The sequence below is a fragment of the Ascaphus truei genome, chromosome 13, assembly GCF_040206685.1.
Source record: "Ascaphus truei isolate aAscTru1 chromosome 13, aAscTru1.hap1, whole genome shotgun sequence".
NCBI classification, from domain to species: Eukaryota; Metazoa; Chordata; class Amphibia; order Anura; family Ascaphidae; genus Ascaphus; species Ascaphus truei.
In genome coordinates, this window is record NC_134495.1 from 1,377,135 (window position 1) to 1,400,259 (window position 23,125).

The following is a 23,125-nucleotide window of genomic DNA, read 5'->3' on the forward strand; positions in this document are numbered from 1 at the left end:
GGAGTGAAAAGAAAGGAGACCTTTATTTCTTGTGCTGAGTAGAACCGATTGCTGCTGTTACCCCTCACTGTACTAGGGGGACTGGCAAGCATTGTTATGCATTGGCAGTGAGGAGGTTAAACATTGTATACGAATGCATTCAATCAAGGTGGTTGTTTGTTTTTTTTACAGTCGGCAGATGATCAGTTAAACATAGAATTGGCCAACCAACCAATATCAAAACATGATATAAAGAAGCAAGGACATGGGCCAGGTACTTTAACGGAGAAGGTTTTTATGGGTAAAGCTAAAGTACGCTTCAAAGAAAGACAATGATGTAAAACAAATGCATTCGACAAGAAGAATCCTGAGTTTGGCTAATGAGCAGAATTAAATGGCGATACATATGCCAGTTGTCAAAGACAGGGCTATAAAAAGATTTCTAGTGGCCCCATAAACGATGTAACCCATTCATGCCCCATTAACGAAACCCACGCATGTCCTAGCGCAACAGGTCTTCCTGGAGGATTAGTCCCGTGTGTCCATTTATTTTATGTAGAAGACAACGTCAGTGAACGAGAGCGGAAACTTTTCCTAGTTTGGCTCATTTTCAGATGGTTTCAGCTCTGATCACTTTTGTGTTGTATAGAATTTACTTGGAAATGCAAGGCTATCCACAGTACAAAATTCCCCATCACTGCAGTTGTCCATGATGCAGATGTTTGTGGGAAAACCAGACGATTTCTGGTACTCCATATGTAAATTCGAAGTTCATAAATACAATAAAAAAATAAGTAGGACTGGAAGGTATTAGGGTTTATATTTTAGGCACCCTTTAAAATATGGGAAACCCCACTGAGCAGATCAGGGATGATTGCCTGTAATGCCTGCAGCATTAAGCTATGGTTCTTTCCATCCCAACCACATGTTCACCTCGACCTGAAATAGACAAAGGGCAGTTAGCTAGATCAGGTAGAAACTATCTATGCAGACTTGTGTTCAAGGGATGCTCTTTTCATGGTTGAATATGCCATTGGAACAACAATAGTGCCAGGGTGTAGAAACATCTCCACCTTGAGCTGGAAGCCCAAGTTAATGCAGAACAGTCTACATCTGCTGATCATTGTCTTTTGACAGATGTCTATGCATGGAGGTGGCAGGAGTCTCCCAAAGTAGCCCTGCAGTATTGAAAAGTCTTTATCAAGAGGGGCTTATTCTCCCACCAAGGGGTTGCGATCATCATGCTGACTCTTAAGTTTCTTTGGGAAGATGGAGATGGATGTGGAAGGCTTGTAGAATATGCTCCAGATTTCTCCTGCAGACCCTCTGTGGCAATTGTCTAGGCTGGTGGCCGATGCCAGTCTGTGAGACCTTGGAAAGAGAAAAGTATGAAGAAGCCAGTTAAAAGGTTGCTAAGTACGTAGATGGGAAACTTTGATTTTGAATATCCTTCTACATTTGCAAAGTGGAGCTTGCTGCAATTTTCACACATTTTAGGAGATTTTACATTTTTTGCAATCTTGTTCGTCTTTCTGTTAATCATAGAAATTAACAAGACCATTGAGAACAAGCTAACATTCCTACAATACCAAAGAGGTAATTCCATGGCACATTCAAATCAGGCAAATGTTGGTATTTCAAAGTCTCCTGGCTGCAAAACTTGAGTCTCTCTCTCTTTGTGTAACCTCACCATTCTCAATCTTTCTCTCTAACGCACAGGGTTGCAGTGGCATGGAGATAGACAATGCAGAATATATGCAATGGTTGATTATAGCATTCACCAGGATCCATTCCCAAAAGAGCTTATCGTAACTTTGTTGCCTGATGAACACAGAACACATTTTGCCTACGGTCAGAAGGAAATGGAGCTGGAACCCCAACAAGGTCGTCCAATATCAACAACCAGTACTATTTTCACAAGTCTTTCCTCTTCCCACTAAGTCAAACATTGTACTATTCCACAGTATTTCCTACTATCGTGCAAACATAATTGTCATGGCTACAGGTACAAATTAAAAACTTTACTTTTTAAATGAACAATTAATTACCTTTTTTAATTAAAAATTGCATATCTTTAATTTTTTTTCAGGATAATTATTTTTAAATGGCCGTCTCTCTTTCTGCTGTAACAGCATAAATAATATCACAATCCTTTTTTGTTTTTTTTTACTATAGTACAGGTTTTGGCTTTAAGTCAAGTACATTACCACCATTGTAATGGTGTTTTCCCAATAATACCGGGACTTCTTGAAGAAGCAGTCTGTGCTGATAGCCCTTTATTGCATGTTATATTGGAAGAGATCTCTTCTTGCCCGTGGCTGTGTGGAGGCAGAGTGTGTTCTATTAGATCTCCTCTCTCCTAAACGCTGTCTGTTCCTTAGTATTGTCTTTCATTTCCAAGTTACGGCCAGTGTTAGCACCTTACTGATATTATGAGGGCCCAGTTTGCAGTAGTACGAGTGACAGTAACTCGTTTAGCTCCAGTTGCTGTTCTCCTTCATTAACACTGCAGTCTAAAACTATGCTGAACAATTGTCTGAGATTTACTAACTGGTGCTAAGCTGTTGAGCAGAATATTTAGTAACCCATGGCGGTCGAGCTCTCGACAGCATCATTCAGAACGTGTCCCCACATAATAGCAAGGTATCAAGTATATAAGGACTCGACTTATATAATGAACCCGGGTTTCGAGGTGGGTATTATTATTTCACCCCTTGCTGTCCATTTTTGGCTTGTGAATATACCGGGTCAACAAGTGTGAAAACATTCTGGTTACACTTTGATGCTGGCATGTTAGAATATGAAATAATTATGTTAGAGCTGCAGTCCAAGCAATGTCCTAATATCCTACGTGTTTTTAAAAAAAAAAAATCAGTTCTGTACTATGAGAAAATACTTGAACATTTTTTTCAAACAACTCTGAATTACATTTTTAATGTATTATAATGTAACAAGCCTTGTTTCTATAGCAACCATTTACAAAGTCACAGATACCGAGTCAATACTTCCTGCAGCCATTTAGTGAACCCCCTGAGCCGAATCTTCGCCGATCGATCACAGGAGAACGGATCGATCAGACACTTAGCTAATCACTTATCATTGTGTGGATTGTATTGATGCACATATTAAAGGGGAAATAAATTAAAATGGCATCTTGGACTGCTGCTTTAAATTACCTAAATACACACCCCCCACCCCCCCCCTTGTCCCAACTTCAATATACTTACTTCATAGTTAGGTGTAGAAGTGCTTTTGCCAAAACAGCAATGACGGTCAAAATTAAGAGGGCTGTAAGTGCATAGACTGTCCACCCTATTGAAGCAAAATGGGCACAATTAATCACACTGCTTATTTCTGTGCTATAAAAGACCAGTGACAATCGGCTGGGATAAGGGCAGGCCTGTCGTAGGGTATTGAGCTTATTTGTAGCTAGAGAGATTAGTCACACATTTCTTTTAACAAACCGGTGTACGTGTTCTCCATGGGAAAGTGACATTGTCCGAGCGTTGGACACCATGCACGCAGAAGAGACCTGTAACATTTTTAAAGCTCATATTTTCATACATTAACAAATCTCATGTTGATCTAAAAGTAAGAGCGGTCATACTCAAGTCCTCAAGGGTCACCAACAGGTCAGGTTCTCAGGATATCCCTGCTCCAGCACAGGTGGCTCAATTGTTGACTGCACCACCTGTGCTAAAGCAGGAATATCCAGCAAACCTGACCTGTTGGTGGCTCTTGAGGACTGGAGTTGGCCGCCCTTATGATCTAAAGCGATGCGTTGCTTGCACCCCTGGCACTCGGTGGTTAAAAGGCAGCACTTTAAAAGGATCACCAAAGAGTCCCATTGATGTAGTCATCTCTGAATTGTATGCACAGGACAAGGGTCCATGTAAAAGTATCTCAACCTAAACTAACTGCTAGAGCGGCAAACAATGGTTATGCCGGCAATGTCCCCTCCAGCAATGTCCCCTCCAGCAATGTCCCGTCCAGCAATGTCCCCTCCAGCAATGTCCCGTCCAGCAATGTCCCGTCCAGCAATGTCCTCTCCAGCAATGTCCCGTCCAGCAATGTCCTCTCCAGCAATGTCCTTGTCCAGCAATTTCCCCGTCCAGCAATGTCCCCTCCAGCAATGTCCCGTCCAGCAATGTCCTCTCCAGCAATGTCCCCGTCCAGCAATGTCCTCTCCAGCAATGTCCCCGTCCAGCAATATCTCCTCCAGCAATGTCCTCTCCAGCAATGTCCCGTCTAGCAATGTTCCCTCCAGCAATGTCCTCTCCAGCAATGTCCCCTCCAGCAATGTCCCCTCCAGGAATGTCCCCTCCAGGAATGTCCTCTCCAGCAATGTCCCCTCCAGCAATGTCCCCTCCAGGAATGTCCCCGTCCAGCAATGTCCCCTCCAGCAATGTCCCCGTCTAGCAATGTCCCCTCCAGCAATGTCCCCTCCAGCAATGTCCCCTCCAGCAATGTCCCCTCCAGCAATGTCCCCTCCAGCAATGTCCCTCCCCAGCAATGTCCCGTCCAGCAATGTCCCCGTCCAGTAATCTCCCCTCCAGCAATGTCCCCCCCCAGCAATGTCCCCCCCCCATCAATATCCCCTCCAGCAATGTCCTGTCCCGCCCCAGCAATGTCCCCCCCAGCAATGTCCGTCCCCCCCAGCATCGGACGTGGAAATAAAATGTAAAACATTTGTTGCAGTGAAGCAGATGAATACAACTCTCCCCGAATCTCTCGCTACAGAATCCGTACCTACGTCATTAGTTTGATTGGGTTCTTACCGGGCGCGTGTCCAGTTGAGCGACTCGGGCTTGTCGTTATAACGTAGAGGATCTTTGAAGAGCGCGCTGCGTTGATGCTGAGGTTGGTAGTTTGAGTGATGTGTTCTGTCTGTGACTGGTTGCTGTGTAACTTGAGTTTCTCCACATGTCGCTCTTTAAATGCTGCCGGGAGAAGAGGAAACCAAAGCTGATCAGGAGGCAATCTATATTGGCAATAGGTTTACTACATATTCACTATTCTGGTGGCCCATGCCAATTTATTACAGGCAACTCTCCTCTACCGCCATCTCTATCACCACCAGCAGGAGATCAGCTGAGCTGGTGACATGCTGGTTTTCACGCTGGTCCATTAATGTTGGTATGTACATGTATACTGGGCAGAAAGATTACCGTAAAGCTGCAATACCATGGAGATAACCTATCACAACCTTTTGTAAACAAGCTAACAATCTAATTGGTGTCATTAAACCAATCTAACCATGATACAACCAAATATTTGGCTTAATTTTGTCTTTAAACAAACTGCATATTGCATTCTAGGAGCCTCTGAATAGGGGAGTGTTTTTTTAACCCAGTGTTTCTGTACTGTTATCCCACCTACTCTTGTCAGGGAGATATCGGGGGGAGGGGAGGGTCTGCCTGTTCAAACTCTTGTTGACAAGGAGAGGCTCAGTGAGTAAGGGCTGAAGGACAGGCTCAGTGAGTAAGGGCTGAAGGACAGGCTCAGTGAGTGAGGGCTGAAGGAGCAGCTCAGTGAGTAAGGGCTGAAGGAGAGGCTCAGTGAGTAAGGGCTGAAGGAGGATCAGTGAGTAAGGGCTGAAGGAGGATCAGTGAGTAAGGGCTGAAGGAGGCTCAGTAAGTAAGGGCTGAAGGAGGCTCAGTAAGTAAGAGCTGAAGGAGGATCAGTGAGTAATGGCTGAAGGAGGATCAGTGAGTAAGGGCTGAAGGAGGCTTAGTGAGTAAGGGCTGAAGGAGAGGTTCACTGAGTGAGGGCTGAAGGAGCAGCTCAGTGAGTAAGGGCTGAAGGAGAGGCTCAGTGAGTAAGGGCTGAAGGAGGATCAGTGAGTAAGGGCTGAAGGAGGATCAGTGACTAAGGGCTGAAGGAGGCTCAGTAAGTAAGGGCTGAAGGAGGCTCAGTAAGTAAGAGCTGAAGGAGGCTCAGTGAGTAAGGGCTGAAGGAGGCTCAGTGAGTAAGGGCTGAAGGAGGATCAGTGAGTAAGGGCTGAAGGAGGCTCAGTAAGTAAGGGCTGAAGGAGGCTCAGTAAGTAAGGGCTGAAGGAGGCTTAGTGAGTAAGGGCTGAAGGAGAGGCTCAGTGAGTAAAGACTGAAGGAGAGGCTCAGTGAGTAAAGTCTGAAGGAGAGGCTTAGTGAGTAAGGGCTGAAGGAGCGGCTCAGTAAGTAAAGGCTGAAGGAAAAGCACAGTGAGTAAAGGCTGAAGGAGAGGCTCAGTGAGTAAAGGCTGAAGGAGAGGCTCAGTGAGTAAGGGCTGAAGGAGAGGCTCAGTGAGTAAGGGCTGAAGGAGAGGCTCAGTGAGTAAAGGCTGAAGGAGAGGCTCAGTGAGTAAAGCCTGAAGGAGAGGCTCAGTGAGTAAGGGCTGAAGGAGCGGCTCAGTAAGTAAGGTCTGAAGGAGTGGCTCAGTGAGCAAGGGCTGAATAAGTGGCTCGGTGAGTAAGAGCTGAAGGACAGGCTCAGTGAGTAAGAACTGAAGGAGAGTCTCAGTGAGTAAAGCCTGAAGGAGAGGCTCAGTGAGTAAGGGCTGAAGGACAGGCTCAGTGAGTAAGGGCAGAAGGAGAGGCTCAGTGAGTAAGTGCTGAAGGAGAGGCTCAGTGAGTAAGGGCTGAAAGAGAGGCTCAGTGAGTAAAGACTGAACGAGAGGCTCAGTGAGTAAAGACTGAAGGAGAGGCTCAGTGAGTAACGGCTGAAGGAGAGGCTCAGTGAGTAAGGTCTGAAAGAGAGGCTCATTGAGTAACGGCTGAAGGGGAGGTTCATTGAGTAAAGGCTGAAGGAGAGGCTCAGTGAGTAAGGGCTGAAGGACAGGCTCAGTGAGTAATGGCTGAAGGAGAGGCTCAGTGAGTAAGGTATGAAGGAGAGGCTCAGTGAGTAAGGGATGAAGGAGAGGCTCCGTGAGTAAGGGCTGAAGGACAGGCCCAGTGAGTAAGGGCTGAAGGAGAGGCTCAGTGAGTAAAGGCTGAAGGACAGGCCCAGTGAGTAAGGGCTGAAGGAGAGGCCCAGTGAGTAAGGGCTGAAGGACAGGCCCAGTGAGTAACGGCTGAAGGAGAGGCTCAGTGAGTAAGAACTGAAGGACAGGCCCAGTGAGTAAGGGCTGAAGGACAGGCCCAGTGAGTAACGGCTGAAGGACAGGCCCAGTGAGTAAGGGCTGAAGGAGAGGCTCAGTGAGTAAGGGCTGAAGGACAGGCCCAGTGAGTAAGGGCTGAAGGAGAGGCTCAGTGAGTAAGGGCTGAAGGAGAGGCCCAGTGAGTAAGGGCTGAAGGAGAGGCTCAGTGAGTAAGGGCTGAAGGAGAGGCCCAGTGAGTAACGGCTGAAGGAGCAGCTTAGTATGTAAAGGATCTGACTGAAGACAATGACTTTGAAGCAGGGGAGCCTGGTTTAATTCCCGGTGTCGGCTCCTTGTGACCTTGGGCAAGTCACTTTATCTCCCTGTGCTTTAGGCACCAAAAGTAGACTGTAAGTTCTATGGGTTACAAACGTATTGTGCCTGCAAAATGTACAGTAACCCGATAATATTATAGTACAACATCTTAAAAGTTTCTCCAATCGAGTGCTGTTATCAAAGGCCATGTGAAAATGGCTCCAGTAACCAGCTCTCAGGGGCGAGGAATCTTCCGTCTCTTCCGCGAACGCATTGTTTATTAAAGCGACGTGATATCCATGGCAACGGACCTGTGCAAAGGACACCAGGTGGGACTTTAAAGGCAAATATTAATGCTCGGCTGATTACCTGGAATGCGCAAGTTCTATTTACCATGGGATCGTTTGGGAGTCTTCTTACGGAAGCTCCCGGATACCACACAATAGGGTCCTATGCAGCTGTCTCTCTCTGTTTTATAGGTAGGAGGAGAATGTAAAAACGTAATGGTTCTCACAGTAGAAAATACTCTCAATTAGAAGAGAAAGTTTACACCTTGGATGGGACTGAGATTCTCCAGCAGGATACATGGTACGGATACGTGGTACGAATACGTGGTACGGATACGTGGTACTGGACTCGCTCTGCTACTGTGTGATACAGTTTGTGCAGCTGTTAAAACATACCGTATAAACGGGTCCCTATTGTCTTCTCAAACTCAGTCCTCAAGGGCACCAACACGCCAGCTTTTATGGATATTCCTGCTTCAGCACAGGTGGCTCAACCAATGGTTCAGCTGATTGAGCCACCTGTGCTGAAGCAGGGATATCCATAAAAGCTGGCCTGTTTGGTGGCCTTTGAGGACCGAGTTTGACACCCCTGTGATACAGGAATTCACAGCCTTTAAAGATGATAGAAGTAGGCCCAATGTCAGCGCTCCAGGTGTTCCTGTCACAAGGAGAATGGTCTCTGTTTTGGTTCCTTATTGCAAACCGGTTCGCTGCACAGCAGGTTGGGATACCTTATAATAGATGAACAAGAAAGTTCTTTAGGTGTAATAGTGTGTAGAGATTTCCACCCTTCACACAATGTCCCTCGTACTCATACTGAGAGGGCGAGGTAAAGGTGAGCCTCGCCTGGAAGTACAGTAAGTGACGTTGATGCATTCCTAACTGGGCAGTACCAATGTTCTCTCTGTATTACATTGGGCCCAATAAAACCTATACAGAAATGTCTTGGTTCATTTAAAATGTATTGAAGTCTTCAAAAAATCCCCACTTCTCCCGAACGGGTCCCGCGGTATTACAGGTTTCACATCGGTGCCTTACTCCTTTATGGAAATGTGCTAGCTCACTAACGCAGCACCCGTTGTGCCGAGGAGAAGGCGCTGTGAGAGGTCCCGCCCGTCTCTGCGCTGCAGTTCTTGGGTTTCAGTCTGCACTGTGTCCGCTGATTTGCGACATGCATGCACTGTATGTACTGTATATACTGTATATACTGTTTCATATTTACTACTCCAATATTTATGCTGTGTCTTCATAACATAAACTCCCCGCATTTCTCTTTAACGCGGCGGCCTCCACAGAAACTTGTATAAAGTATTTTGCCCCCTGAACATTTCATTTTTACATGTTTTGTTCAGTGTTAAAATGTATGATTGTCTTAATCTCTAGCTTCTGAGGTTACCATGGTAACCATGGGCTGCTCTAGGGGATCTCCATTTAAACCTCCCAGGCACTTACTATTCCAAGCGCCTATTCAGCAGCCTCGATGCCAAACCCACGTTTGTGTCCTACCGCTGCATCTCCCTGCACAGAGACGCCTCTCCAAGCTCAGCTCTTACAGGCGATCTCCCTGCACAGAGAGAGACGCCTCTCCCTGCACAGCTCTCACAGGAGATCTCCCTGCACAGAGAGAGCTGCTACTCCCTGCACAGCTCTCACAGGCGTTCTCCCTGCAGAGAGCTGCATCTCCCTGCACAAAGACGCCTCTCCAAGCTCAGCTCTTACAGGCGATCTCCCTGCACAGAGAGAGCTGCATCTCCCTGCACAGCTCTCACAGGCGATCTCCCTGCACAGAGAGAGCTGCATCTCCCTGCACAGCTCTCACAGGCGATCTCCCTGCACAGAGAGAGCCGCCTCTCCCTGCACAGAGAGAGACGCATCTCCCTGCACAGCTCTTACAGGCGATCTCCCTGGACAGAGAGAGAGGCATCTCCGTGCACAGCTCTCAGGAGGCGATCTCCCTGCACAGCTCTTACAGGTGATCTCCCTGTACAGAGAGAGCTGCATCTCCCTGCACAGCTCTTACAGGTGATCTCCCTGCACAGAGAGAGCTGCCTCTCCCTGCACAGCTCTTACAGGTGATCTCCCTGCACAGAGAGAGAGCTGCCTCTCCCTGCACAGCTCTTACCGGAGATCTCCCTGCACAGAGAGAGCCGCATCTCCCTGCACAGCTCTCACAGGCGATCTCCCTGCACAGAGAGAGCTGCATCTCCCTGCACAGCTCTTACAGGTGATCTCCCTGCACAGAGAGAGCTGCATCTCCCTGCTCAGCTCTTACAGGCGATCTCCCTGCACAGAGAAGTAGCATCTCCCTGCTCAGCTCTTACAGGCGATCTCCCTGCACAGAGAGCTGCATCTCCCTGCACAGAGAGAGCTGCTACTCCCTGCACAGCTCTTACAGGCGATCTCCCTGCACAGAGGGAGCTGCTACTCCCTGCACAGCTCTTACAGGCGATCTCCCTGCACAGAGGGAGCTGCTACTCCCTGCACAGCTCTTACAGGCGATCTCCCTGCACAGAGAGAGCTGCATCTCCCTGCAGAGAGAGCTGCATCTCCCTGCACAGAGAGCTGCATCTCCCTGCACAGCTCTCACAGGCGATCTCCCTGCACAGAGAGAGCTGCTACTCCCTGCACAGCTCTTACAGGCGATCTCCCTGCACAGAGAGAGCTGCATCTCCCTGCACAGCTCTCACAGGCGATCTCCCTGCACAGAGAGAGCTGCATCTCCCTGCAGAGAGAGCTGCATCTCCCTGTACAGAGAGAGCTGCATCTCCCTGCACAGCTCTCACAGGCGATCTCCCTGCACAGAGAGAGCTGCATCTCCCTGCATAGCTCTTACAGGCGATCTCCCTGCACAGAGAAGCAGCATCTCCCTGCACAGAGAGATCCGCATCTCCCTGCACAGAGAGATCCGCATCTCCCTGCACAGAGAGATCCGCATCTCCCTGCACAGATCTTACAAGCGATCTCCCTGCACAGAGACGCCTCTCCCTGCACAGCTCTCACAGTAAAAACAAAAAACAAAACTGTGCGCTACTACCTAACTACCTATAAAGTTTAAATGTATATATATATATATATATACAGTGCAGTGACTATACCATCAATTTAGTGATAAAAAATTTTTTATAAAAAATTAAACCACAACTCCCACAGTGAGATAATTATACATTAAATAATAAGTGCCACATAACCGTGTTGGGGATAATGGCGTCTGAAGCTGTAAACGCAGGGGTGGCTCAGCACCCCACACACACTAAGAGAATGGAAACAAAAGAAAACAGCGCACAACGCCAAATAGTGAAGCAAATTCAACAATATATTATAGAATTAAAAAGGGGGTAATATATCTGCGTACATGAAAAAAGTTGGTAAAAGGCATGTAGTGTGTATCACACTGTTTACCACTCGGCAGCTGTTAGCTGTAGATTCAGGTGCTTGCTTCCCTCTGCTGCTGCAGCTCAGTTGATTCTGGGGCAGGACGTCAGTTTTTCACTCCCAAGGGGATTTCCCTTCATGCAGCCAGGTTCAGCAGCTGGTACTGGGGCTCGGTGAAATCGCTCCTGCTTCCTGGCCGATATGAAGCTGCTCCTGTACCTCGGCAGGTGTATCCTCTGCACAGAGGTTAAAACGCAGCTTGCTGGGGTGCCCTCAACGTGCCACGATGCCGCTCCGTCGCGGGACGCTGTGTAATGACGTCACTGTCTACACAGCAGTGGTGGATTCAATAGGGAAGTTTGAACAGTCTTACAAAGTCTCTCACAAGTGTCCAATACAGCACACAGGATGAAATAAAAACAGGACAGGCCAATACATAGACAAAGGCCAATGTAAGCAGATATAAGGCAATAGAATGTTACATCCAACTAGTTTCGTAGAATTAACTACTTCTTCAGGGCGTAGCTCTCACAGGCAATCTCCCTGTACAGAGAAGTAGCATCTCCCTGCACAGCTCTTACATGCAATCTCCCTGCACAGAGAGAGCTGCATCTCCCTGCACAGCTCTTACAGGCGATCTCCCTGCACAGAGAGAGCTGCATCTCTCCATGCACAGCTCTCACAGGCGATCTCCCTGCACAGAGAAGTAGCATCTCCCTGCACAGCTCTTACATGCAATCTCCCTGCACAGAGAGAGCTGCATCTCCCTGCACAGCTCTTACAGGCGATCTCCCTGCACAGAGAGAGCTGCATCTCTCCATGCACAGCTCTCACAGGCGATCTCCCTGCACAGAGAGCCGCCTCTCCCTGCACAGCTCTTACAGGCGATCTCCCTGCACAGAGAGAGCTGCATCTCCCTGCACAGCTCTCACAGGCGATCTCCCTGCAGAGAGAGCAGCCTCTCCCTGCACAGCTCTTACAGGCGATCTCCCTGCACAGAGAGAGCTGCATCTCCCTGCACAGCTCTCACAGGCGATCTCCCTGCACAGAGAGAGCAGCCTCTCCCTGCACAGCTCTTACAGGCGATCTCCCTGCACAGAGAGAGCTGCATCTCCCTGCACAGCTCTCACAGGCGATCTCCCTGCACAGAGAGAGCAGCCTCTCCCTGCACAGCTCTTACAGGCGATCTCCCTGCACAGAGAGAGCTGCATCTCCCTGCACAGCTCTCACAGGCGATCTCCCTGCACAGAGAGAGCAGCCTCTCCCTGCACAGCTCTTACAGGCGATCGCACTGTTTTAATTTAAATAACACAGTATTGAAGCAGGGGGTCTCCGGAGCTGGTATTAATGCGTGTCAGCTCCGGAGACTCTCGGCTTGAATCTGATGCAGTACAAATATTTTTTTCTTCGGAGTCACTTCGCGGATCCCAGCGGCGAGATCAGAACGTGCGAGTTGCTGTCGCGATGTGCGTCTCGGAGCCACTAGAATAGCTTGATATTTCAAGAAATGCGAGTTTGCGCATTATTTCAGCTTCCGCACGGTGTGTCTGCGGGAGAGCTACCCATCGGGGAGAAGCACTTTGAGCAAGTTTGGCATGTTATCGAAGCTCTGTGAATAGCTACAGAAGTGCCCAAAATGCTCAATAAGTCACTTATTCAAGCTACTAGAATAGGCCCCAGTATCTCCTGAAAGGTGCTTCAGGTTAAAAGGGCCAGAAGAGATCTGAAAGTAAATAGGTCAGCACGGACTGCTGCTTTATTAGTGCAGAACTCACACTGCTTCATTAGTGCAGAACTCACACTGCTGCTTTATTAGTGCAGAACTCACACTGCTTCATTAGTGCAGAACTCCCACTGCTTCATTAGTGCAGAACTTACACTGCTTCATTAGTGCAGAACTCACACTGCTGCGTTATTAGTGCAGAACTCACACTGCTTCATTAGTGCAGAACTCACACTGCTGCTTTATTAGTGCAGAACTCACACTGCTGCTTTATTAGTGCAGAACTCACACTGCTGCTTTATTAGTGCAGAACTCACACTGCTGCTTTATTAGTGCAGAACTCACACTGCTTCATTAGTGCAGAACTCACACTGCTTCATTAGTGCAGAACTTACACTGCTTCATTAGTGCAGAACTTACACTGCTTCATTAGTGCAGAACTCACACTGCTGCTTTATTAGTGCAGAACTCACACTGCTGCGTTATTATGCAGAACGCACACTGCTTCATTAGTGCAGAACTCACACTGCTGCTTTATTAGTACAGAACTCACACTGCTTCATTAGTGCAGAACTCACACTGCTTCATTAGTGCAGAACTCACACTGCTTTATTAGTGCAGAACTCACACTGCTTTATTAGTGCAGAACTCACACTGCTGCTTTATTAGTGCAGAACTCACACTACTGCTTTATTAGTGCAGAACTCACACTGCTTTATTAGTGCAGAACTCACACTGCTGCTTTATTAGTGCAGAACTCACACTGCTTTAATAGTGCAGAACTCACACTGCTGCTTTATTAGTGCAGAACTCACACTGCTGCTTTATTAGTGCAGAACTCACACTGCTGTAATAGTGCAGAACTCACACTGCTGCTTTATTAGTGCAGAACTCACACTGCTGCTGTAATAGTGCAGAACTCACACTGCTGCTTTATTAGTGCAGAACTCACACTGCTGCTGTAATAGTGCAGAACTCACACTGCTTTATTAGTGCAGAACTCACACTGCTGCTTTATTAGTGCATAACTCACACTGCTGTAATAGTGCATAACTCACACTGCTGCTTTATTAGTGCAGAACTCACACTGCTGCTGTAATAGTGCAGAACTCACACTGCTTTATTAGTGCAGAACTCACACTGCTGCTTTATTAGTGCAGAACTCACACTGCTTTATTAGTGCAGAACTCACACTGCTTTATTAGTGCAGAACTCACACTGCTGCTTTATTAGTGCAGAACTCACACTGCTGCTTTATTAGTGCAGAACTCACACTGCTGCTGTAATAGTGCAGAACTCACACTGCTGCTTTATTAGTGCATAACTCACACTGCTGTAATAGTGCAGAACTCACACTGCTGCTTTATTAGTGCAGAACTCACACTGCTGCTGTAATAGTGCAGAACTCACACTGCTGCTGTAATAGTGCAGAACTCACACTGCTGCTTTATTAGTGCAGAACTCACACTGCTGCTTTATTAGTGCAGAACTCACACTGCTGCTTTATTAGTGCAGAACTCACACTGCTGTAATAGTGCAGAACTCACACTGCTGCTTTATTAATGCAGAACTCACACTGCTGCTTTATTAGTGCAGAACTCACACTGCTGCTTTATTAGTGCAGAACTCACACTGCTGCTGTAATAGTGCAGAACTCACACTGCTGCTTCATTAGTGCAGAACTCACACTGCTTTATTAGTGCAGAACTCACACTGCTGCTTTATTAGTGCATAACTCACACTGCTGTAATAATGCAGAACTCACACTGCTGCTTTATTAGTGCAGAACTCACACTGCTGCTGTAATAGTGCAGAACTCACACTGCTGCTTTATTAGTGCAGAACTCACACTGTTGCTTTTTTAGTGCAGAACTCACACTGCTGCTTTATTAGTGCAGAACTCACACTGCTGCTTTATTAGTGCAGAACTCACACTGCTTTATTAGTGCAGAACTCACACTGCTTTATTAGTGCAGAACTCACACTGCTGCTTTATTAGTGCAGAACTCACACTGCTGCTTTATTAGTGCAGAACTCACACAGCTGCTGTAATAGTGCAGAACTCACACTGCTGCTGTAATAGTGCAGAACTCACACTGCTGCTTTATTAGTGCATAACTCACACTGCTGTAATAGTGCAGAACTCACACTGCTGCTTTATTAGTGCAGAACTCACACTGCTGCTGTAATAGTGCAGAACTCACACTGCTGCTGTAATAGTGCAGAACTCACACTGCTGCTTTATTAGTGCAGAACTCACACTGCTGCTTTATTAGTGCAGAACTCACACTGCTGCTTTATTAGTGCAGAACTCACACTGCTGCTTTGTTAGTGCAGAACTAACACTGCTGCTTTATTAGTGCAGAACTCACACTGCTGCTTTATTAGTGCAGAACTCACACTGCTGCTTTATTAGTGCAGAACTCACACTGCTGCTTTATTAGTGCAGAACTCACACTGCTGTAATAGTGCAGAACTCACACTGCTGCTTTATTAATGCAGAACTCACACTGCTGCTTTATTAGTGCAGAACTCACACTGCTGCTTTATTAGTGCAGAACTCACACTGCTGCTGTAATAGTGCAGAACTCACACTGCTGCTTTATTAGTGCAGAACTCACACTGCTTTATTAGTGCAGAACTCACACTGCTGCTTTATTAGTGCATAACTCACACTGCTGTAATAATGCAGAACTCACACTGCTGCTTTATTAGTGCAGAACTCACACTGCTGCTGTAATAGTGCAGAACTCACACTGCTGCTTTATTAGTGCAGAACTCACACTGTTGCTTTTTTAGTGCAGAACTCACACTGCTGCTTTATTAGTGCAGAACTCACACTGCTGCTTTATTAGTGCAGAACTCACACTGCTGTAACAGTGCAGAACTCACACTGCTGCTTTATTAGTGCAGAACTCACACTGCTGCTTTATTAGTGCAGAACTCACACTGCTGCTTTATTAGTGCAGAACTCACACTGCTGCTGTAATAGTGCAGAACTCACACTGCTGCTTTATTAGTGCAGAACTTACACTGCTTTATTAGTGTAGAACTCACACTGCTGCTTTATTAGTGCAGAACTCACACTGCTTTATTAGTGCAGAACTCACACTGCTGCTGTAATAGTGCAGAACTCACGCTGCTGTAATAGTGCAGAACTCACACTGCTGCATTAATAGTGCAGAACTCGCGCTGCTGTAATAGTGCAGAACTCACACTGCTGCATTAATAGTGCAGGACTCACACTGCTGCATTAATAGTGCAGAACTCACACTGCTGCATTAATAGTGCAGAACTCACACTGCTGTAATAGTGCAGAACTCACACTGCTGCATTAATAGTGCAGAACTCACACTGCTGCTGTAATAGTGCAGAACTCGCGCTGCTGTAATAGTGCACAACTCACACTGCTGCATTAATAGTGCAGAACTCGCACTGCTGCTGTAATAGTGCAGAACTCACACTGCTGCATTAATAGTGCAGAACTCACACTGCTGCATTAATAGTGCAGAACTCACACTGCTGTAATAGTGCAGAACTCACACTGCTGCTGTAATAGTGCAGAACGCGCACTGCTGCATTAATAGTGCAGAACTCACACTGCTGCTGTAATATTGCAGAACTCACACTCCTGCATTAATAGTGCAGAACTCACACTGCTGCATTAATAGTGCAGAACTCCCACTGCTGCTGTAATAGTGCAGAACTCACACTGCTGCATTAATAGTGCAGAACTCACACTGCTGCTGTAATAGTGCAGAACTCACGTGTTCTTTTCTCAAATCAGAGTTTTCTTTTATGTACCTTTCTAAATTCAGCCTTGTCATATATATTTTCATAACACCAAAGTTCTGAGATCCAGTCCACAGGATACATCTATACAGGATATATACGCAATATGTAATAACAGAGCTTACTGTATGAGGGGTCAGAGAGATCTCACCTTGGTAAACAACAGCAAACCCCTGCGCCTGATTAACACGGTCAGAGAAAAAGTACAGGATGACAAAATCGAGTGAGATGTTGAAGGAGTGCGATGGGTGGTTCCTTCCATCAAACCGCACCAGAACCTGCTTAGTGTAACCATCCAATAGCTCCACCATATCTCGAGCGTCCTTGATGTCAAAGAAGGTGAAGTTGAAATGAAGTAGAGAAGCTCCTGGGATGTGAATAGTCCAATAACAGGCTTTCCCCGTTCCATACGTGTCTGGAAAATCTGGGGAGTAGATGACAGCAGAGTCCATGGTATAATTTCCACCGCAGGCTCCGATCAGTGCTATGAAGATAGAACAGAAGATATGTCAACGCTACAAAATGTCTTTGTGGTCGTCACTCCGTTATGAAACATTTTGGGGTGGCAAATTTCCCTCCTCCTTCCCCCATGTACAGAGGCCCCGCTCCCCACCCCCCCACCCTCCACTGATTGCCGGGGGAGAGTGTGGGGCCTCGTAAAAGTCTCTCACCTTCTCCTTCGTGCCGCCCTCCTCCAGCATTGCGGTGTCACATGGCGTCGCGTTCGCATTGGAACGTGAGGTCACATGGTGATGCGTTGCCATGGTAATGTGACGTCCAGACATCAAATGACGCTGCGCCGTCATGTTACCATGGCAACGCAAAGCCATGTGATGTCGTGGCGTGATTTCACGTTGCGACGCTGAAGAAGGAGAGAGCAGCGGCCCAGGCGGCACCAAGGTAAGTGCGTACGGCCGGCGGGTTTGTAAGTCCGCCACTGGTTACTAAACGTAGAATTTGACAGCAGATAAGAACCGTGTGACCCCGGTCTGACCAGTCCCTGTCTGCTGTAGAACCTCAGACCTGGATTGCTTTACTATTTAGGAAAATAAATCAGATGCCAGCAAAGGGTCTAATAAAGCAGGAGCGCACAAAGTAGGGGTCCCGAGATTATCTGGGGGGGGGGGGGGGGGGCGCGGTGCTTACGGAGTCTGACGCCGGTGAACAGGAGAGGGGGGGGAGAGTAGGCAGGACGGTGCAGAGGAACAGTTTGCCCCTCCCTATAATAAAGCATAAGCAAAGATAAGAGAGGTTGCGGAGACTGACCATATCCCGGCCAAGATAAAACAATCTCTAAAGCGCAAAAGTCAAGCACGCCAAGAAGACAAAATAGTCATTTTAATGACTTAAAGAAGTCATAGCCGCATCGTTGTCTAGCCCCATGTCCATCCCAAACATTGCTTAGTTCCTTACTGTGTTAGCCCCTTCCCCCTCTGCTGGGGGTCTATTCCACGAATCCACCAGCCTCCCCGTGAAGACCTCACATTCCCCTTTCGCCTGCCACCCTCCCACTTCAACGATGACCTCTTCTTGTTCTTGCACTTCTCTGTCTCTGAATCACGCTTCCCTCCCATACTTTGTTGAATCCAAACTGTACATATTAAAGCAGCGGTCTAAGCTGGCGGGTTTTGTCCCCCCCTTCCCCTTTAATATGTGCACCAATACAATCCACAATGATAAGTAATTAATTAAGTTGCCAATTGATCCGTTCTCCTGTGATCGATCGGCGAAGACTCGGCTCGGGGGTTAACTAAATGGCTGTCAGTGCACCAGAAGAGGACCAAAGATGCAAAGTTCTGTGGGAAGATCATGTGACCAGGCAGTCACTAGATACAATTGGTGCACTGCTAGAGACAGGGCAGGGCTCAAAAAGGGGTGTGCCAGAGCCTGTTTCAGAAGAGGAAGGGGGTGTGACTTTGTAAATGGTTGCTATAGAAACAAAAAATGCTTGTTACATTATAATACATTAAAAATGTCATTCAGAGTTGTTTATATATATATAAAAAAAAAGAAATGCTACAAGTATTTTCTCATAGTACAGAACTGATTTATTTTTAAAAAGCCCACGTAGGATATTGCTTGGTCTGCAGTTTTAATGCTCTTCACTCCTCCTTATAACGTCTACCTGCTCCCCTGACCTTGGGCACAGCTCTTTCTGTGATGTGAGCATGAAAATAATACTGTGTCCTCTCAATGCTCCACATTGCAAACTACCATAGAGACTTGCGTACCGGCGTCAGTGTGAAGACATGCTTCAGAGGTCCTGGCATCTCAGAGTGTGCTTGGAAATGATAATGAATCCCCCAGAGGGTTATTTTAATGGCTGACGGGGCGCTAACTGCCGGTGAGGTGTACGGAAACGTACACTTATTCTCTCTGCCTGCAGTATCTCACAGATGTCTCCAGAATGGGACAGAACAGGAACAGACGGACTTTTAAAATCACATATAATCAGGGGTGTTTAACCCTTTCCCTGCCAGAGGGGCCAACCATGCGTTACAGACCGTCTGACTGCAGACAGGTTAGTGCTGACTCTGTAGTTAAAGCGCCACATCACATAGCCGGACAGGAAACATACTTATGTGAAGAGATTAACAGTGTCAAGGGCGTCACTAAACCAATCTAACCATGCTAAGAGCAAAGATTTGTCTGTTTGATTTTTTTGGGGAAAAGTTGAATTTCTTATGGGTCTTTGAATGGAGAAGTGTTTGTCAATCAAGTGTTTCCTTTCCCCCATCCCCCCCCTGTCCTTATCAGACAACCAATAAAGAGAAGGGGAGCGGGACAGAGGGGGGCTTTGGCTGTGCAAACTCATTGAAAATACAGTGACATCCGACATAAGGGAACGGCCAGAGGAAATCAGAGACAACAATTCTGACCAAACAAACACATTACGGGCTGTGTGTGGACTAGCTGCGGGGGGGTGGTACATTTTTATATGACATTATATATAAACACACCAGTTTTATATAAATAAAAATCTCCACACACACAAGTTCAAAAATCGGCACTCATAGAATATTTTTGCAAAAGGTGATAGTTTTTATTACATATGATCGCCGTCTCGGTCGTGTAACTTGGACCTTTCTCATATTGATTTTTAACATTTTTTTTTTGCTGATTTAATTTCCAGGTGTATGCGCGGAGAGCCCTCCAGGTGTATGCGCGGAGCACCCTCCAGGTGTATGTGCGGAGAACCCTCCAGGTGTATGTGTGGAGAGCCCTCCAGGTGTATGCGCGGAGAGCCCTCCAGGTGTATGCGCGGAGAGCCCTCCAGGTGTATGCACGGAGAGCCCTCCAGGTGTATGCGCGGAGAGCCCTCCAGGTGTATGCGCGGAGAGCCCTCCAGGTGTATGCGCGGAGAGCCCTCCAGGTGTATGCACGGAGAGCCCTCCAGGTGTATGTGCGGAGAGCCCTCCAGGTGTATGCGCGGAGAACCCTCCAGGTGTATGCACGGAGAGCCCTCCAGGTGTATGTGCGGAGAGCCCTCCAGATGTATGCACGGAGAGCCCTCCAGGTGTATGCATGGAGAACCCTCCAGGTGTATGCACGGAGAGCCCTCCAGGTGTATGCACGGAGAACCCTCCAGGTGTATGCACAGAGAACCCTCCAGGTGTATGCGCGGAGAGCCCTCCAGGTGTATGCACGGAGAACCCCCCAGGTGTATGCGCGGAGAACCCTCCAAGTGTCTCCAGGTGTATGCACGGAGAACCCCCCAGGTGTATGCGCGGAGAACCCTCCAGGTGTATGCACGGAGAACCCTCCAGGTGTATGTGCGGAGAGCCCTTCAGGTATATGTGCGCAGAGCCTTCCAGGTGTATGTGTGGAGAGCCTTCCAGTTGTTGTTTTCTATACACACATACACACATCTGATCAAATGCTACTTGCAATATGACCAGAAGTGGAGTCCTTTTTAACTTCCAGTCTAAACTGAAAAGAAAGGAAAGGTCCACAGAGGTTGCCCGCTCAGGTGGAAATGATAGTTGGCAAAGGAGACCACTAGAGAATAACGGAGCAAAAACCACACAGAGCCCGTGAAAACATACTCATAATTCAGTGTTCTGCACTCCACCCACTTCCACTAAACATGAGACAACAATCGTTTGTTCTGCTTCCATACTTCTGCCTTCACGGCTCTGTACCAAGGTCTAAATGCAGACCCACATGCTTAACTTCCCGCAAACGGTGGGCGTTTTTGACCACAGCTGTCTCCTTCTCCTCAAATGTTCTTTCACAATTTGACCTCTGAGTACACAATGACCTTCCCACTGGCGCTTACCAGACTGCGCTGCTTTGTTCTCACAGCCAGTCCTGTGACAGGCTCAAAACAACAAGCAGCAAATGTTTACCAAAAATCAAGGGATCTCTAGACCACATTCCCATGTGGCTGTGAACTCATGAAGTTCAGGAGGCCCTCTGAAAAATTCACACAGGCTCCGGCCTTCTGCGGTCCCCATGTATTGTCATGCAGGGGGTGCCGAGGAGGACATATATATAGTTACATAGTTACATAGTAGATGAGGTTGAAAAAAGACATAGATCCATCAAGTTCAACCTATGCTAAATTTAGAGAACAGATACTTTATCCTATATCTATACTTACTTATTGATCCAGAGGAAGGCAAACAAAAAACCCCATTAAGGGGAAAAATTAATTCCTTCCTGACTCCAATATATATAGATATAAAAATATGCGTGTGTGTGTGTGTATATATGGATATACAGTGTTCGACAAATCCATTAAAATACTGGCCCGTGGCGACTGGATTTGACCCCGTGGCGACCTCCTCATGGCCGACACCAAGCAGGGCGGGATTGGGGGCGGGACACGGTGGCGAGTACATTTTTTGGTTCGGCGAGTAGATTTTTGGGTGATTTGTCAACCACTGTGGATATAGATATACACACACATTTCTTTGTGTGTGCGTATATATGGATATAGATATACACACACATTTCTTTGTGTGTGCGTATATATGGATATAGATATACACACACATTTCTTTGTGTGTGCGTATATATGGATATAGATATACACACACATTTCTTTGTGTGTGCGTATATATGGATATAGATATACACACACATTTCTTTGTGTGTGCGTATATATGGATATAGATATACACACACATTTCTTTGTGTGTGCGTATATATGGATATAGATATACACACACATTTCTTTGTGTGTGCGTATATATGGATATAGATATACACACACATTTCTTTGTGTGTGCGTATATATGGATATAGATATACACACACATTTCTTTGTGTGTGCGTATATATGGATATAGATATACACACACATTTCTTTGTGTGTGCGTATATATGGATATAGATATACACACACATTTCTTTGTGTGTGCGTATATATGGATATAGATATACACACACATTTCTTTGTGTGTGCGTATATATGGATATAGATATACACACACATTTCTTTGTGTGTGCGTATATATGGATATAGATATACACACACATTTCTTTGTGTGTGCGTATATATGGATATAGATATACACACACATTTCTTTGTGTGAGCGTATATATGGATATAGATATACACACACATTTCTTTGTGTGTGCGTATATATGGATATAGATATACACACACATTTCTTTGTGTGTGCGTATATATGGATATAGATATACACACACATTTCTTTGTGTGTGCGTATATATGGATATAGATACACACACATTTCTTTGTGTGTGCGTATATATGGATATAGATATACACACACATTTCTTTGTGTGTGCGTATATATGGAATAGATATACACACACATTTCTTTGTGTGTGCGTATATATGGATATAGATATACACACACATTTCTTTGTGTGAGCGTATATATGGATATAGATATACACACACATTTCTTTGTGTGTGCGTATATATGGATATAGATATACACACACATTTCTTTGTGTGTGCGTATATATGGATATAGATATACACACACATTTCTTTGTGTGTGCGTATATATGGATATAGATATACACACACATTTCTTTGTGTGTGCGTATATATGGAAGCAGATATACACACACATTTCTTTGTGTGTGCGTATATATGGATATAGATATACACACACATTTCTTTGTGTGTGCGTATATATGGATATAGATACACACACATTTCTTTGTGTGTGCGTATATATGGATATAGATATACACACACATTTCTTTGTGTGAGCGTATATATGGATATAGATATACACACACATTTCTTTGTGTGTGCGTATATATGGATATAGATATACACACACATTTCTTTGTGTGTGCGTATATATGGATATAGATATACACACACATTTCTTTGTGTGTGCGTATATATGGATATAGATATACACACACATTTCTTTGTGTGTGCGTATATATGGATATAGATATACACACACATTTCTTTGTGTGTGCGTATATATGGATATAGATATACACACACATTTCTTTGTGTGTGCGTATATATGGATATAGATATACACACACATTTCTTTGTGTGTGCGTATATATGGAATAGATATACACACACATTTCTTTGTGTGTGCGTATATATGGATATAGATATACACACACATTTCTTTGTGTGAGCGTATATATGGAT

General features: G+C 46.1%; 1 protein-coding gene across 2 annotated transcripts in view; it reads right to left on the minus strand.

The window, feature by feature from the left end:
* Positions 1–254: 254 nt before the first annotated feature.
* The window catches only part of KREMEN1 (kringle containing transmembrane protein 1), a 131,558-nt gene continuing 108,687 nt past the window's right edge, over positions 255–23,125 (minus strand). For both annotated transcript variants that reach the window (XM_075568063.1, XM_075568064.1), the window contains 4 exons: positions 16,673–17,005; positions 4,758–4,919; positions 3,207–3,291; positions 255–1,350 (listed from right to left, as the gene is read on the minus strand). In XM_075568063.1, the coding sequence (XP_075424178.1) occupies positions 1,191–1,350; positions 3,207–3,291; positions 4,758–4,919; positions 16,673–17,005 (740 nt within the window). In that variant the 3' untranslated portion in view covers positions 255–1,190. The remainder of the gene's footprint in view (positions 1,351–3,206; positions 3,292–4,757; positions 4,920–16,672; positions 17,006–23,125) is intronic.